This window comes from Naegleria fowleri, assembly GCF_008403515.1.
Source record: "Naegleria fowleri strain ATCC 30894 chromosome Unknown tig25, whole genome shotgun sequence".
In the NCBI taxonomy this organism is placed as follows: domain Eukaryota; phylum Heterolobosea; class Eutetramitea; order Acrasida; family Naegleriidae; genus Naegleria; species Naegleria fowleri.
This window is the reverse complement of record NW_025407957.1, coordinates 32,104-50,110: the sequence shown is the minus strand read 5'-3', so window position 1 is coordinate 50,110 and position 18,007 is coordinate 32,104. Positions and strand designations below refer to the sequence as shown.

The following is an 18,007-nucleotide window of genomic DNA, read 5'->3' as shown; positions in this document are numbered from 1 at the left end:
TTTGGTTATACATAGAAGAAGCCTTAAAAAAAGGTGTTTTGTTGCAAGTTTACCACAAACGTAATGAGGTTTTCTTCGAATGATCTCAACGCCTCCGAAGACAGGATGGATGACCGTGTTGAAGAATAGGATCTTGAAGTACCAGTCTCTGAACGTACCCCAGACATGGTTGCGCTTAATGGACCCGATGAATGTTGTTGTCTTGTTCCATCTTCTTCAGTGGACATTCCAGTATTAATTACAATATTACTCGTACTATTGAAGGAAGCCATTGATGATGCTCGATCCATGTTCGTATTAGGAGCTAACGAATTGGATCGCTTTCGTTGTGATTCGCCACTACTCGATACAAGGAGTGTATTATTACTACTATTGCTGGTAGAAACACCGCGAGCAGAGACTGGCATTGTGTGTCCAGTTACTCCACCACCACCAAACGTTGAAGCCTTACTACTATCCACCAACAGTTGGCTGGTCTGAGAGGAAGAAGGTGTTGGAGTGGCATTGAGGTGATGGGTGGGAAGAGAAGCCATTTTTTGAGAGAATGGGCTTGATCGTTTAAGGAATGTCAATAATGCCGTTCGTACAATTCTCTCGGATTGGAAAAAAATTGGCCAATTCGGTGCTCCTCGTCACTAGTGATCGATATTATAACATTAAACTTGAATCAACAGAAATCAGTCGATGGTACAATCCTCGATGATGGCCTCCCTTAAAAGAGTTTGATGATTCAGATTTGTTTCGTGCGCACGAACTTTAGAGTTATATGGAATTTTAAAATTTCACGAACTAAACGTACGATAAAATCTGAATCATCAATATTATATTACCATTCTGAAACAAATATATCAACGAAGTAAATTTTGTGATATAATGTTTTTGCAAACTGATTGCTGAAACAGTTGCAATCACCCAGTGGTCATATTTTTTAGCAACGAAGAGAATGTGGTCATTTGATGCAAGAAACATTAATTAAAGGTTCTGGAATTCCATTAGCCATTGAGTTGAGCGTTGACAGATCCATCCGTTCACAATTCAATTACAACAATTCAAAACAAGAAGTTCAAAGTTGTGTACTTGCTCATTTCCATTCGGGTCCACAAGAGAGCATTAAAAAAGCCGAAAATTGTTCTCCTCTTCCGGAAGAGCAACTTCAAAAAAAATTCTCTTTGATTTTCGTTGATTCAACAGCGGCGATTGTTGAAAGTTCCAAAACAACCTGTGTAATATCTTGTCGTTTGCTTTTTTTTGCGGTTGTTGCCACACAGCTCCGCCGAATGAAAGGATTCTTTTAGAGCGTTGTTTGGATAATAGCTCTGTTCCTTCTTCATCACCACAATAAAACATCATCACAACAGGATATCCCTCTTCACATTGTCAACAACAACAACAACACACACATTCAGAGAATAGTAGCTCATCCTGGTTTTAATCATTACAAGTTCTCTATTCTGCGGAACCAGCGAGAGCAGTAAATAATTTACAATCACCACCATTCCATACTTGTCAGGTATTTGATCCTTCTCCTCCACTGAACACCCGATCCTCCTTCTCCTCCAGAATATGAATCCTACCACAAATAATTATCAGAACACAACCACCAACCCGCAACCCCACCATCATTACCAGCAGAATTATTCCAATCATCAGCATCAGCCTGGAGGTATTACCACTACGAGCAGCAACAGCAGCAGCGGGATACTCACCTCTTCAACAGCTCCACTTCTAGTCTCTCACCAATCTTCTCATCACAATTATCCATCCTCATCCTCATCGCTACACTATCCTCCTCATCATCATCCACGAGGAGTTCCATCGGTTGTATCATCAGCAGCTCAACAACCACATCATTCAACAATTCCAACAATCACTCCTAACCACCATCTTCCACAAAACCATCAACATCCGTCCTTTGCCATTCCAACTTCCTCTCAACCACAACAACAACCACCACAAACAAATTCCAACCAAACCTCACCATCTGTCTCACAACAACAAAACGGAAATTTCAATACTCTCAATCACAACAACATGAGTAACAACAATTCTGCAGAACCCAAACTGCGTGTCTATAACTCACTTCTCAAAACTCCAGAAGGGATATTTACCATGGATTCAGCAAGCTTAACTTGTGAACCACATGGCTTCAAACCGAATGATCGACGTGGAGCACCACAAACCACACATAGTGTCTATGTGAGTGATGTTTTAGTGGTGAGCTGTGATTTGATGAGTGGTAACAATCATCAACCTGGAATATTTCAAAACTGCACAGCAAGATTGGTTCATTTGTTGGGCAACAATGGTGGTACAGGCAATACAACAACATCATCAAAACGAAAGAAGAAGAAAGATGGAGGTAGTGGTGCTCTTGATAACGAAAATGATGACACCAATGCTGCTGATGATTTGGGATCGGAGGATGAACAAAACGATGACTCACAAAAGAAAAAGTCAAAGAAAAAGAACAAGAAAAAGGATCAAGATGATTTAAGTGAGGATTTTCAGGCGACCGATTTCACACAAGCAGGGATGTTGGAATCATTCGAATTACTCTCAGAACAACCATGCCAGGAAAATATGCAAAAAGGTAAAATCATTGCATCTCTTAAAGTTCCTAGAGTGAGAGGCCGAGATTGCAAGACCAAGACAGGTCAAGTTCAAGTCATTCGATTCAAAGGAAATCCAGAAATGGAACAAATTATCGCAGTGAGGTATGTTTAATGACAAACAATAATTTCAAAATTGTTTTCATCTTGATTATTCATGTTGAAACAATAACTTCTCATTCCCTCACGTCTGAATTGAATATTCAATTCAATATTCGTATTTCACAAAATGTATTTATGAAAATATACCTTGCGAATCTCATGTTTTCAAATGGTGATGATTACTTGAAAATCATTTAATTTTTAATTCACCCTTGATTTTCACCTTTTTGCATTCATCAACTCTTTCATCAACTACACATCTAAAAACCATTTAATGTTTTTAATGCACAGTGACCTATTTTGGATACGGTCAAGAACAAGAACTGAGATGGAAGTTAGAAAATTGAAAAAGCAATCTGCTTCATCGTCCTTATCTTCTAACATGCATGAAAGTAATAGCACTCTACAACAACAGCAAGTAGCATTGAATTGGCCCAATGTTGTCAAATCTACTACTGCTTCTCCCTCTAACGACTCCTCGCCCAACAATAACAATTCCTCAGAACAACTTCCTCCCAAGAAAAGACGTGGAAATTCTAGCCCAGTCAATGTTCCTTCTGCCACAACAACAACAAGCAATAACATCACAAAGGAACTCCCAAGTCCATATAGAGTGGGTATTGGTCATTTTCCTTCCTCACATCACAACATGTACCATCATCATGCACATCACTCAAATAATGCAGTAGTGGCTAGTGGACATCCTTCACACTTTCCAATATCGAATGTTCTCAATAACACAACGACTCACTACATGACGTCCCACCCTCCTCCTCATCACATGACCACAACAGCAGACCAACATCTTGCTGCTTCTTCTGCGCATCATTCCTATGGCAGACCTGAACAACAACAGCAAGATCAATACGAAGAATTGAAACAACGCATACACTATTTGGAGGATAAAGTTCACGAGTTGGAGCAAATAATATTGAGATATGGAATGTCAAAACAATCTCATCAACAACAACCATCCACTTCTCCATCGTCCGTTACACTTCAAATGCCACCACTAGTGCCTTCACAAGCTCATTCCGTACAATCAACATCAACAGCACAACAACATCAGCTACCTCCTCATACTCTTCATGAAATGCTGCACACCTCACCGAATGTTGACCGTTTATTCCTCTCCACCCCGAAAACATCATCAGGAAGTAGCAGTGCTGCCTCTGTGGGAGATACAACGACACCAACACCGACCAATCCCTCCTCTATTGTTTTCAAACCTTTCCCCATTGACATGTTCAGCCAAGACATTCCAAAAGTGCAAACGAACGACTCTAAAAAGAAACGCCAAGTCTCCCCAGTATTCCGTCGATTATTCAAAATGTGGAGTCACAAAACAGTACCCCTAGTGTTTTCAAGATATTCGATAGCTCAGATCCAATTTTCCCTATTTCTAACACTCCCTTCCTTAGTAAGGATCCAAATAATTATTCTTCACCCAATATTTTACAATCCTTCTCTCAACCTAAAGAAGAGGAACAGAAATGAGGTTTTGATACCATGTCATGCTTATATCTCTCCATTTTCTTAATATATCACTAGAGGTGAATGAATTGTACATTTTTAATAAAGTAGGGCAGTTGCAACGAACTAAGGCTTACTTATGTGATCATGATTTAGTGTTGTCATTAGGAGGAAGTCATTAAGCTGAACTACAGTAAGATTTTGTTGTGTCAGATAGATCCCAAAAAAGTGACATTTGAGGTTGACCAAGCACCGCGTTCCTTGATGGTTGGTTTCCCAATTACAAAAAAAACTTTCCAAGCTGACATTCATTCTCACCACCAACCATGACCCTCATTCCAAGAACTGCTGCTGTACTCACCGCTTTCAGTGTTGTCGTGGCCACCATCACATGGACAACCACTGCTCCAAAAGTAAACAAGAGTCATTAATCTCTCCAGAGAAGGTATTCACCAAAGCAACCGATCGGTTTGCAATTTGATCGATCAAGAAATCATGGCTTATTAACCGTTAACAAATCGTGTGATCAACTTGCACCAATAATGCGTACCTTTAGAATTTGTATTATATACTTGTTAGGTTGCTCTTTATGAACATCTTCTTGTATATTTTGTAATTTATATTTCCAAGAATACTATTTGTATCATATATATATAACTACACGAAATGATCCATCGTTTCTATTGTTGAGTTGTCAGCACAACGACCACTGATCAGCCTCTTTTGGGAATTTGTAGAGTTTGTGTGTTGTTGTTTATTCAAATAATAAATCATCCGAGGGTTTTAAAGATGATTGTGATCATCAAAAATTCTCACTTGTTGTGTTCGTTGTTGATCAAGCAGCGCCGACCGTGTGTTGAGCTGAACTTTACAACACGAACCTTCCTTTATTCGGACGCACTTGATCATCACCACCCTGAAAACCGCTGTGCGAATTGAGCCTTCAACCTCTTCGAGAGGAAAGATTTTGCGTGAAAAAATCGATAGAGATTAACATAGCACTCCTTCTTATAACACAGCAAGGTAGGTGGTTGCTGAAGGCTTGCATCGCGATCATTGGTTCATATTTGGCATTCTTTGTTTGCAATGGTGATGATAATCAACGAATGTTGATCTTTCTATGATGATTTCTTACAAATTCCTACTAATGATTCATCTTTTCACCAACATTGGAACGAACTACTTCCATATTCCCTTTTCCTTACATTACAATTCTTTATTAATTGATATCATTGATGATGATTCATCATCGCCTCTGCTCTTAATTCTGGACTTTTTTCAAAATATGGTCTTGGTGTGCTTGCTGTCTGAATATGTATTGAAAATCGAAAAATTTCAATCTTTGTGTGTTATTATATTGACCTGCTTGACTACATTATTACTGACTTGATTCCTTCTTATTCCTTCTTTTTTCTTTCGAAACAAAATAATCACAAACCTCGGAAAATCTTTTTCATCTTCCAACAATGTTGGCAATCAACAACACCATTCTTCATCCTTCCCAATCCTCATCATTCTTCACTATGGCATTCTCTTCGACTCTTTGCAATATGTTCATTCAAAAACGTCTCTCCTTGTTCTGCATCCTCATGATGATCATTTTGATCATGCCATCGATGAAATTTGTCATTGCCATTCATAATCATTCCAATCCCGAAACACTACTTTCATGTCCTTGTTGTGGTTGTTTACTTTCGGATCATCATTCGTCCATAACTTCGCACCACTTGAACTCTCCAAAACGATCATCATCATTTTCTCTTCATTCCTCTCCTCTCCTCTCCTCTCATGGAAATACCATTATAGATCGATCTTTACAATCATTCATTCAACAAATGGAACCTCAAAATTACGTTTTTCTTCACAGTGCAGCTCTCAACAAGGACACTGCTTTTACCCTTGAGGATCGAAAGAAATTTGGATTGAGAGGTTTGTTGCCACCTCGTGTGGAGACGATCACTCATCAATTAGTGAGAGCTTTGAGACAATTTCGTTCTTTTAAGAATCCGTTGGATAAATATATTTATTTGATGAGCTTGCAGATGCGAAATCAAACATTGTTTTTCAGATTGTTAGTTGACAATATGGTGGAAATGTTGCCTATCGGTAAGTGTGTTCTAATATGATGACGAGTTCATGTTGAATATCAATTTCCCAATTTTTGAAAATACCATACTTAATAATAATATTTTAAATAATTTTCAATTCTTGCATTTCATGAAAATATTGAAATCATTTTGGGCTGAATCATGTGAAACGTAAACAACTGCTTCTTACAACATTCCTCACAACAGTCTACACACCTACTGTCGGTGATGCTTGTCTTCAATTTGATCAAATCTGGCGTGTCTCTCAAGGAATGTACATCTCCCTTGAAGACAAGGGCTCCATTCCAGAAATTCTCAAAAACTGGAACAAGACACCTGACATTATTGTCGTTTCTGACGGTTCTAGAATTCTCGGTCTTGGAGATTTGGGTGCCAACGGAATGGGTATTCCAATTGGAAAACTCAATCTCTACGTTGCTGCAGCTGGATTCCATCCAGAGAAGACTCTTCCAATTTTGATCGACGTTGGAACTAACAATGAAGGATTATTGGCTGATGAATTGTATTTGGGATTGAAAAGAAAGAGAGTGAGAGGACCTGAATTTTATGAACTCATGTCTGAATTTATGAGTAGTGTGAAAAAGCAATGGCCTAATTGTTTGGTGCAATTTGAAGATTTTTCAAATGATGTTTGTTTTGATTTATTGGATCAATATAGAGATGTGCAATTGTGTTTCAATGATGATATTCAAGGAACTGGAGCTGTTATTGGTAAGTTTGTGAACTGAGAATGTGTGTGAAATTTGTTAATGCATGATCATATAATGGTCTGACTTTAATGTTCAATTCTTGACCACTCACTCAGTCGCTGGATTTTTGAATGCGGCCAAAATTACTGGTAAAAGAGCCTATCAACACAAATTACTTTTCATGGGAGCTGGTTCAGCTGCTACTGGAGTTGCCGATCAATGTTTGGGTGTTATGAAAATTCAAGCAGAACAAGATGGAACTCCAAAAGAACAAATTGAAACTGATTCTGAACATTGGATTTATTTGGTAGATTCCAAAGGATTGGTCACTCAAACTCGTTCTGATTACAATGACATGCCACATCATAAGAAGAAGTATGCCAAGAAGGGAGATGAGACTTTGGGAAATTTCCAATCGAATTCCTTGTTGGAAATTATTAAGAAGGTGAAACCTACTGCAATTATTGGGTTGTGTGGACAATCTGGAGTTTTCACAAAGGAAGTCATTCAAGAAGTTTCCAAATTGAATGAAAAGCCAATCGTATTCGCTCTATCAAATCCAACCAAGAACTCGGAATGCACTGCAAGAGAAGCTATTGAATATTCTGATGGAAGAGCAATCTTTGCCTCTGGATCTCCATTTGACGATGTCGAATATAATGGAAAGATTTATCAACTCAGTCAAGGAAATAACTTGTACATTTTCCCTGCACTTGGATTGGGAGCAGTCGTATCGAAATCTCGTCATGTGACTGACCACATGATTTTGAAAGCAGCTCAAACCTTGTCCGATCTCACTGATGAAGATCGATTGCAAAAGGGACTCTTGTATCCAAGTTTGACAAACATTAGACCGATTGCCCAAAAGATTGCCATTGAAGTTGCAAAACAAAGTGTCAAAGAAGGAATGTCACAATTAGAAGAAAGTGAAATCCCAAAGAATGATGAAGAATGGGAACAACTTGTGAAAAGTCACGTTTATATGCCAGATTATGTGGATTCTAAATTGTAATTGTTTTGGTTGAGAATTTCGATGGTTATTGCTGTGAAGCACTCACTCGGTGATTAAAGACAACCATCATCTGCATCATCATCCAGTCAGCTCTCTCAAGGAGCTTGTTGTTTCATGACGAGAACGTTACTTTTTCTTTTTGGCTTTCTTTTCCTTTGCAGAGGTTGTGTCTGTTGTTTTTCTTTTTTTTGGCTTGATATTTCTTTTTCGAAGAAGATTTCCTCTCGTTGTCCTCTTCATTGTTATCCTCCATTTCTTCATCGTCGTCCTTAGTTGCTTTCTTTCTTTTTCTTTTGTGTGCGCTTTTCCTCACCCTCCTCTCCATCATTTTGATGATTCTCGTCATTGTCTCCGTCGTCATCTTCCTTCTTTGATTTTTTCTTCTTTTGCTTCTTTTCTTCTGCTATCTTATTCTGGTCAATTATAAAAGATCGAACTTGAGACCGTTTGTAATTCTTCAAAAGGTTCACATTCAAGTTTTTGGAGAGTAGAATTAATTTCTGTTCAGATGTTTCCATTCTGTAAACAAGTTCTGGAACATTTCTTGCCTCTCTCATGACTTTCATTGAGGAAACTTCTTCCTCGCTGTTGTGATAATCAATAAACGAGTAAGTTGAGTTTGTAAAGCGTCCACATTGATCAACCAAGTCGACAAACTCTTCAGGTAATTCTTCGACGTCATCTTTCGGTAAAGCCAAATAGGTATCTGTGAAAGAAGCAATTAAGGTGAAATATTTGATGAGCGGCACGAAGAGTTTGTCACTCACTTCCATTGGGAGAGTTGCACTTGCTAACTTCTCGATAGAATCAATCAAGACTGCAGCCTGTTGAAAGATGTTGTGCTTCATATTTTCATAGCTATCAAGGTCTTTCTTGAGGCTTTCTAATCGCTGAAACTTCCAATCTAAGTCATCAATAATGATATTAAAATATGAAATCAAGACATCTGCAGATTCAGAGGGACAATTAATCACAAGCATATTTGTAACTGATGATACGCCTGAATTTTCAAAATGCCCAACTTTTCCAAGAACATCCGAAGCTACTTCATGAATCTTTGTCATATCTGAGAAAATACATGCAATTAACACCAAATGATTTACGAGAGCCTTTCCTAATTCTTTGTCCTCAAATTCTTTCGTTTTACAAACGTCAGCAATCCACTCGTAATGTCCTTCTGTTTCCAAGTACATTGTTTTGTTTCGTAATAAATGTGTCAACGTAGTGAGAAAACGCACGATACAGGTTGCCGTCACATAGCACTTCTTTTGAATAAGCATGTTAGCTAATGCTTGTAAATATTTCATGAAATGGCAAATTCTTTGATCATCTTCATCTGTTGAGGGAGCTTCTTTTCCCACATCGATAATTCTTTCCAAAAATTTAACAATTTCTCTTTGAGTACTTGATTGAAATTTCATTTTGATTAAATCATCGAATGCTTCAGTAGCAAGAGAGTTAACCTTTTCCTTTTTTTCTTTGTCCTTACTTTTAGAAGAATCACCATCACTGCTGTTACCTTTACCAACAATGTTTGACATTCTAATCAGAAAACTGAAAATAGCATAGCATAAATCGAACATTTCCTTATTTTCAAGATATTGTTGGCCTTTTTTTGCCATTTTGATTTTCTTTGTAATCAATTTGATAATGAAGGTGTGATATCTGCTATCTGTTAAGGCATGATCAGTGTCTTTCTTTTCTTTAGCATTTTTCTCTGTTGTTTTCGCAGCTCTCAGCAATGCTTCTTTGCAAAATGAAGAGCTTAGCTCAGGCAAGAATTCTGTGTAATCGAACTTTTCGTTTGTCTTTTTTTTAGAAGCACTCTTCTTACTTAAATTTTCCAAAACTTTTGAGTACTTGTCCCAGCTTTGATCAATTATATCTGGAATTGAATTCTTGTTTTCTTTGTCGTTCATCACAATTACTATTGCAAAGTAAAGAATAGATTCAATACAACCAAGATAAAGACCAGCTATTAGTCTGTTCTTTCTACCTTCGTTTGTATCATCGAAAGGTGCGTCTATTCCAAAGTCAGCAATTTCTTTGTGAAGGAAAAACTGAACGAATCCAAGAAGAATATCATAAGGGTTTCCTCCACCGTCTGGTGAAGAACATTCAGCAAGTAGAGTCAATAAATCAGGAAGAGGTTCAATAATGATCATGGTCTTTGAGTCAATGCAGCTATCTAAAAAGAATCCGTCAATTTCACCGTCGTCATTAACAGAGATGTACTTTTTCAATTGATCCATGAGGATGGGACATATCTCGTTCAAAAGGTAAGGCTTTTTCTGCACAACATGAGAAAGTCCACGATAGAGAGCTTTTCTTATCGGTGTTTGCATGCTGAGACATCTTCTTAAAAATCCAATTATTTCCAAATCAACAGAGCTTGGTTTTGAATGATTGGCACTGTTAGTACTGCTACTGCTACTACTACTTCCGATATTTCTATGAGAGATCTCGTCCAACTCGCCAGAGGAAAGTAAAATTTGTAAAAAACCACTGAGAGCCACTTGTCGAGAATCCAACTCTCGGTTGTACATGGATTTTCGAAGAACGAGCACAACTTGATCTTGAAATTCTTGACTAGTCTTATAGAGCGGCTGTACAGCAGCTAGAAGGGCTTTAGCAACATCCGTTGGCATCGTAGAGAGATATTCAATGGTTTCCTTCAACTTGGAAATGTGATCCAAGACATAGGATGTTTGGTTCAACGAAAGGTTTGCCAGCAATTCAATATACTTTTCAATATTGCCATAATTTGTCACCACACGATTGAATATCCTAGAAAGAATGTCCGATCGAACTACATTATTAATCTCAAATATTTTGCTCAATATTTCTAAACCTAGTTTGTGAGGATGAAAAGCTTGGGCGGTCAATGATAAGGATGGAGCATCTTCTGTTTTTGGCTTCTTTGAGTCAAGCAAATAGCATGCGAAATCAACAACTGATTTCACCATAAAATCTCGTCCTCTGCCACACTTTTTGATGGTATCCATAATGACTTTGTAAGAGTTGGTATTGAAAGATAAGACTTTTTGTTCGTCTTCGGTAATGAAAATACGAGATTTGATAGATTGTTTGTAGTCTTCTTCTACCAATGATTTTAAAAGCTTGAACGCCTTTTCTTCGAAATTTGTTAAGCTTGAAATAATTAGCAGAAATGATACTTTGAACGTATTGAGTGCTGAGGTTGGTTCATTCTTGATGAGTTTAAGCATTTCAGAGGCTAAATCTTGATTTTGTTTGATAGCATAATCAATGAAATGCAAAACAGTTCCTTCTAGATTGAGTACAGAATCTTCGTTATACCCGAGTGAGTTTCGTCTCTTTTCTTTTTCGACATTGTCAAAATATGAAATAATACCCTGTAAGATTTTTTGCTTCTTTCCTCTTGATGAAAGTAGTAATAATTGATATATAAGAGGAGCTGAATCGTTCAGATTCATTTTGTGAAGATAGCTAAGCAATTTGTCCAATACAATATCCAATTCAATTTCTGTCAATGGCATGTCTTTAAAAGCATTTGCAAAAGCTAAAACCTTTTGAGACCAATCACAAGAACAAATATCTTTGATAATGGTCGTCTTGTACTCGTCTGTTTTTTTCTTTTTCTTTGATTTTGAATTGATTTCAATTTCATCTTTCGACATGACAGTAGAAATGCATTGCGACCAAACGTCAAGAACAAGGCCTGCACTATTCTCAAGAACATTTTCAAAATTGTTGGAAACACCGATAGGAGAAAACTCATCAAATGCACATGATCTATCTTTGAATAATTTGTAAATGACTTGAATGAGTGAAACCAACATGCTATCAGGTATGTAGTCTAGTTCTTCATAAATGATGAAAAGACCATTCTTTGCTACCTTTCCTTCAATTCTTCCTTCAAACATCCAACTCACTAAACATTTTAAGATGAATGTTCGTTCACGGGCTAATTTTTCAATATCTGAAGAGAATGATCCAGAACTAGAGGAGGAACCTCCAGAAGCATTACCATTCAAATTATAGGCTACTTCGGAATCACTCAAATTTCTACAAGCCAAGAAATATGTCTGTACAAAATTGAACAAGGAATCAAAATCAGATTTTGACATGTACGACGAGAAAATGTGTTTGAGTTCTTTCAAAGACTTGTTCAGTTTGTTATCATCCAAATATTTGTACAATTTTGCCACATGCTGATTGGTTAGATTGGATCCCGAAGGAATCTTTTGTTTCAATTCCAACAAGCCTTTCGCAATCTTCATCAATTCCTTTACATCCCGAGTGGGGGTCTCCGTTGATGATGCTGCGGAAGATTTTGAGTTTCCAGATTGTTGTTGCGCTTTTGATTGCGGTATGGATGAGCCATGAGTCGCTTGCTCTTCTTCCTCATCGATCATATCGACCGTTGATTCGTCATCTCCATCCATCACGGGCGAACTTGAAGGCATTTTTTTGATTTTTCACTTCCAACTTTTGCAGGAACTGAAGTTGTCAGCCGTTCAATTTGAGTTTTTGTGCAAACATTTATTACCAACAACAAGCAAACTATTTGTGATCAATTAAGAGTAGCAAATAGCAGTGAAAACAAAATTTTGGAAGAATTAAATAGAAGAATACAGATGTAAAATAAAACTCTTTGATTACATGATGATTAATTATGTGTAGTCAGCTGATCTTTTCAAGTGTTATTTCGATCAAAAACAACAAAAAATTGAACCCAAAAATTTAATATTCACCTTCGGAAACCGGATCATGGTTGCAATCCTCTCTTGTCACAGCATTACATTGGTAGTGGTTTCACATTAGCGTCGTAAGACTCCCACCTGCCCTTTGTAGGCTTATGATAGATACCCTCCAACCGGTGTCGTAGGTTCGTTAATGTGCAACTTGGCTTTGTCAAAAATTGTAACAACACATTGTATTCTTGGAATACAACACGTTCAAGTGTTCCCGTAGGAGACTTGGGTATCTCTCGCAGGCACCTCGAGATAAAGGCGTAGAAACTAACTTTCGTCAGCCACCACAGGACCAGTTACGGCATTTTTTTGAAAGCGAAAAAATCAACAAAAAATGTCAGAAGCTTCTAGCAACAACAAACCTTCATCCTTTCAAAATCATCATCAACAATTTAATACCGAGTTAGCTCCAAAAGCCATCGGACCATACTCACAAGCTTGTATATTCAACGAGAGATTGATCTTTGTGAGTGGACAAATTGGATTGGACCCGCACACTGGCCAATTAGTGGCAGTCGATCATTCCGATCAGTTAGAGATGGTAAAGGCTCAAACACATCAAACCTTGAAGAATTTGGGGAATGTTTTGAATGAAGCTGATTCGGGTTTTAGTCATGTTGTAAAGACTACAGTGTTGCTTACAACCATGGATCACTTTGCGGAAGGTAAGCAGCAGTTGTTTGAGAAATCACAATGATTTAAATTCAATTCGTTGTGATTGTTTTGATTGTATATCAATGATGATAATTGAATAACTTGTGCATCTTTGATGGATATCATGAATATTGGTGATGATCATAATGTACCACTCGTGCCATGTTCATCATGGAAATCACTCATGAAAGTGAACAAGATTTATGAACAATACTTTGTTGATAACAAACCTGCACGTGCCTGCTTTGCTGTCAAACAATTACCAAGAAATGCTCTTGTTGAAATTGAAGCAATTGCCTACAAGAAGTAGAAGTGGTTGTTTCACTTTCACAGAATATGTGTATTGAAAAAAGCTCCTCTCCTGGAAATGTGATTAATTTATTATTGAATATACAGTTTGTACGAATTCATGGTCTTGGCAATTTTTTCACATCCTTAATTTACCACCCACTTGAATTCTCTATTGCACATCTTCTCTAAATGAGTGCCAATCAATTTTCAGAGTTGGATCTTTGGATTTATATAATTGTCTTGAATAATTGGTCATGTATGGAGGTTGTAATCCTCTAAATTTATGTTCGTGATAATTATCGTATCTGAATTTATTGGCATTGTAGTTAAAGTGATAAGTTTCCATCATGCCAAACATAAAAAACGAAAAGGTTGACAAGCCAAGTATGAACGGAAGTTTCCACTTGACCAGCAAATCACGGGACATTCCGTGAAAATGCATCTTGTTTGCCATCTTGATGTTGTTTGTGTTGATTGTGCTCTGCAATTTTTTATTTATTGAAAAATTTCCCATTCGCGTGTTTCTTGTGTTAAATGAATTGCATTTCAAGAAAATTTCCAAATATGGTTGGAATAAGAATGAGGTGATAGTGTTGTATTGTTCAAGCTTTCGAATCAACCCAGCGTGGAGAAGTTTTATAGCTTCCAAATTTGGAAATCAAGAAGAAGTCTTACAGATCGATGGATTGCATGATAGGAGCGTGTTCATAACCTTTTATAACCTTTTGAAGATGGAACCATTGTTTTCCATTGTTTTCATTTCATGAAATATTGAGTGAACAAGCGTGTTCGGAGCTGTTGAGGCATGATGAAAATCCTCCTCATACTTCAACATTATGTTTCGATCAGGGCTGAAAATGATATCATTTCACATGGTGCAATACTTGTGAGAACAAATCTAAAATCCATTTGACAATCCTTAAAAGAATATTCTTTGGGTTGTGAGCTCTGTAAGTAAAGAATTTGTCGTCGCAAATGATGCCCTCCCATCTGGCAAGACCCTTTCCCTTACTTGAATGTGGCATGAAAAAACCAAGATTGAGCAGAAAAGTAAAATGCAGCAGCGGCAACGACAATACTGCCTCCCACAAAGAATACTTTTGATAAATGCTGTTGTTGAGCTTTTCTTCTCTTTTCAGCCTCCTCTCGTTCCTTTTCTTCACGAAGTAATCGCTCCTCTTCTTCATCTCTCCAATAATCAGCAACCGATTCATGATAATTCGAAAAATCTTCACATTCACATAAATATGGGAATGGAAATTCATTTGTGAACTCTTCTGGAGAGCACAATTTTCGGTAGTCATGACTCTTCCAAAGATGGAGAGCTCGTTTTACAACTCGCTCAAGCCATTTTGGTGTTATATTCTTTGGAAATCTATTCAAAAGGCCAAATATCACTGTAAATTCAATGTAATTAATGTTATCGTCATCTTCATCAGCTGAAAATGGAAAATCAATTTCAGTTCTTCCGCCTGAAACGGCTGCTAATTTTTGACGAACGGTGGTGGCAGAACCTCCTTCTTTTAAAATTAATAATTCTTCTCTTCTCTCAATAACCACACTTGCAGCAACATACACCACAAAGAATGGATTTCCAACAGCCAAAAATATGTCAAATAATGTTTGAACTAGGAAAAGACTTGGTACCACGGCTATTTTGAAAATGAATTCAAGAACAGAATATTATTTTCAGTGAAATCAGTGTTAAATTCTAGCCCAAAATCCAATCATCAAATACCTACCATTGTCTGAGACAACGCTCGTGCCGTTAGACGAATCCTCGTTTTCTTCTTTCTCTCCACAATCTTGTTCAATAACATGTGCAAACCATGTCAAAATCCAACTCAGCGCATAATGGCCTTGATCCACGCCGCTCTCTCTCAATATTTCGCACATGTCATGGTGACCACTCTCTTCCAAAATTGTGATTACCATGGCACATTTTTTTATGGCTTGATCTAAATTTGGAGAATGCATAGAATCGTAGAAGTGGTTAGTTGCTAATCGGTAGCAACATCTAAATGTCGTTTCTAAATTGTCCTGAAACGTTAACAGCATAACGGAACAAATTTCATGAAAACCTTGAAAATAGTAAAGTGGAACAATTTCCTCTGCAAAATTTGAATTTTCCGCTTTTTCTTTGAATCGTTTGTACAATTGAAGGATTGAGTTTACGACCAAGCTTAAATTTCTTCTCTTATAACTCAGCTCAAGATTCATTGTTTTTGCTCCTGTGTTTTTAGAGACACCTCCATTCAAACTGCTACTACTGCTGGCATTCGATGTATTCATATAAATGACCTGGTTATTGTATTGACCAAAGAATGGAGCTAAAAATTTGAACATTGACCTCTCCACGTCCTTTTCCACTTGTTCATATTGTTCATGTTGTTTGTCAATTTTCTTAATGATATGAAAAACTGAACTTTTGTCTCTGCATAAATGATCCAAGTCATGTAATAAAAGAGGCCAAATAAATTGTCGAAGCGAGTCTTTCATACATCCGAGACTTGTTTCATGCTCTCCAGACCCGAGAGTGACCGGAGCTGAGAGAATAAGTCTTCTCAATTTATGAAGCAGTTGAGTAAATGATTGTTTGTCCTCATCAAGCTCTCCACATTCATTATTCGGAAATTGATCCTTTTCCGAGTGTGATGAACCTGCAGAGGATATTGTTTCATTACGATTTATCCTTTCTGCTTTCTCAACTAGCCTTCTATAATATTGATGTTGTTGAATCTCTTTAATCATTTGTTCCAATTTAACGGTTTTTGAATTTCTTGAATAATTCCCCGAAGCAATGCTTGAAAATGTTGAAGTGGATAAGGATGATGCTGTTGTTGTTGATGATGACGATGATCCATGAGATGAATCTAAAAACACGGAAGAAGACAAGGTCGTCGTAGGAATCGGAGAGGAAGATAATTTCTCTTCTTCATCGCTGAATGGTTCTCGCTTTGCTTTTGATGATCTTCGCATTTTTTGTGTATTTTTAACAATATTTATAATTTAAAAATCTTCACCAATTCATCGACCATCTTGTATCCCTGACAGTTCCGCAAGACTAGAACCAATCCTTGAATGGAGTACTCAAGGTTCCTCATTAATGCACCTACATGTAGAGAATTCACAGTCTACTCCAAGATGACACTAGCAACACAAAAAAATTGACTCGAAACATGTGGCCCAACAATCCTTTTCTTCGTGGACTTCTCTTTCTGCTCGTGGCCTTCTTGACCTTCTACATGGTATTGCGAGTTCCGATGGAACGATTGCCCCAAGAGATGATACAAGTTCTTCTCAAGCACTCGCGTGAACGTGGATATGAAAGAATGGAGCGTGTTTTACTCGTGATTCAGAGTATGACCCATGAGATGATGAGGCTAGACAATCATCCCGATGAAATGAAACAACAACCACCACAACCACAACAAACTCCATCATCCATGAATGATTCTCTTCTCATCTCGGAAATCATTCAAAACAACAATACTCAATGCCAACAAGAATTGATCACACACATCATCACGCTCAATTATGCTACGGAATTTTACTCGAGTTTATTGTCCAATTCGGGTTCTCAGAGTGAGCACGAACAAAAGGCTTCTCGCATCGTACAAGACCTCATTACGGAATATGCCAACACCACCACAGACAAGTGCGGTACAAATCATTCCATTCCAATACTTAGTTTGGGAATTCAATTGAACTCGAGGGAAGAATTGATAAGGAAGAGGGAGCTGTGGGACCCGATGAGTGGTGAGCTTATTGAAAAAATTGAAAACCTAATGGAAGAAGAGATGGATTCATCACAACCACAACGAAACAAAACAGACTTGACACGACATTCTTCGTGTGCAAAAACCGTGGTGGAGGTTTTAATAGCAAGAGAGATTTTGCTTTCAATTTCAAAAACTTATGCGATCCCAGGTGTAGAGAAAGGTGTGAACTTTTATTTGAGTTTGAAATTAAGGGCTCATTGCTCTCGAACAAATTCCCTTATCAAAAAGTCGCACAATATTTTGAAAGATTATTCTTCAATAGTGTCAGAGGATATCAAGAATGAATTATACTCTCTATTTAAAGTGAGTGAAAAAGTCGAGATGCTTGCAGTGACACCTCAAGGCAAGAACTTGTTATTGAAACTAAACAATGATCGAATTACAAATAACAAAATAGAGGAACTATTACAGCAAATTACTCACTTGAACATTCAAATCGAACAATTGAAAAATCAAAATGAGAAGCATATTTCGAGCTCACTCGAGACAGAATCAATATTGAAAAATACCATTCGAACGAAGAATGAGGAAATTAGCATTTTGCACAAAAA

At 37.4% G+C, this 18,007-nt stretch overlaps 7 protein-coding genes across 6 annotated transcripts; 4 read left to right on the top strand and 3 right to left on the bottom strand.

Moving 5' to 3' along the window:
* Positions 1 to 23: 23 nt before the first annotated feature.
* On the bottom strand, positions 24 to 533 carry FDP41_001451 (uncharacterized protein; the record flags this gene model as incomplete). Its single annotated transcript, XM_044704537.1, has 1 exon — positions 24 to 533. One exon carries the CDS (start codon positions 531 to 533, stop codon positions 24 to 26), a length of 510 nt encoding a protein of 169 aa, XP_044564247.1.
* A 1,030-nt stretch (positions 534 to 1,563) lies between these two features.
* FDP41_001450 (uncharacterized protein) lies at positions 1,564 to 4,251 on the top strand (the record flags this gene model as incomplete). Its single annotated transcript, XM_044704536.1, has 2 exons — positions 1,564 to 2,714; positions 3,003 to 4,251. 2 exons carry the CDS (start codon positions 1,564 to 1,566, stop codon positions 4,249 to 4,251), a joined length of 2,400 nt encoding a protein of 799 aa, XP_044564246.1.
* A 1,540-nt stretch (positions 4,252 to 5,791) lies between these two features.
* On the top strand, positions 5,792 to 7,993 carry FDP41_001449 (uncharacterized protein; the record flags this gene model as incomplete). The annotated part of the gene is made up of 3 exons (XM_044704534.1): positions 5,792 to 6,290; positions 6,479 to 7,003; positions 7,098 to 7,993. 3 exons carry the CDS (start codon positions 5,792 to 5,794, stop codon positions 7,991 to 7,993), a joined length of 1,920 nt encoding a protein of 639 aa, XP_044564245.1.
* Positions 7,994 to 8,262: 269 nt separating this feature from the next.
* Positions 8,263 to 12,441, bottom strand: FDP41_001448 (uncharacterized protein; the record flags this gene model as incomplete). Its single annotated transcript, XM_044704533.1, has 1 exon — positions 8,263 to 12,441. One exon carries the CDS (start codon positions 12,439 to 12,441, stop codon positions 8,263 to 8,265), a length of 4,179 nt encoding a protein of 1,392 aa, XP_044564244.1.
* A 622-nt stretch (positions 12,442 to 13,063) lies between these two features.
* Positions 13,064 to 13,693, top strand: FDP41_001447 (uncharacterized protein; the record flags this gene model as incomplete). The annotated part of the gene is made up of 2 exons (XM_044704532.1): positions 13,064 to 13,394; positions 13,575 to 13,693. The coding sequence occupies 2 exons, from the start codon at positions 13,064 to 13,066 to the stop codon at positions 13,691 to 13,693; spliced, it is 450 nt and encodes a 149-aa protein (XP_044564243.1).
* A 989-nt stretch (positions 13,694 to 14,682) lies between these two features.
* Positions 14,683 to 16,653, bottom strand: FDP41_001446 (uncharacterized protein; the record flags this gene model as incomplete). The annotated part of the gene is made up of 2 exons (XM_044704531.1): positions 14,683 to 15,326; positions 15,417 to 16,653. 2 exons carry the CDS (start codon positions 16,651 to 16,653, stop codon positions 14,683 to 14,685), a joined length of 1,881 nt encoding a protein of 626 aa, XP_044564242.1.
* Positions 16,654 to 16,853: 200 nt separating this feature from the next.
* Positions 16,854 to 18,007, top strand: part of FDP41_001445 (uncharacterized protein) — a gene marked incomplete at both ends in the record, with an annotated part of 4,973 nt that continues 3,819 nt past the window's right edge.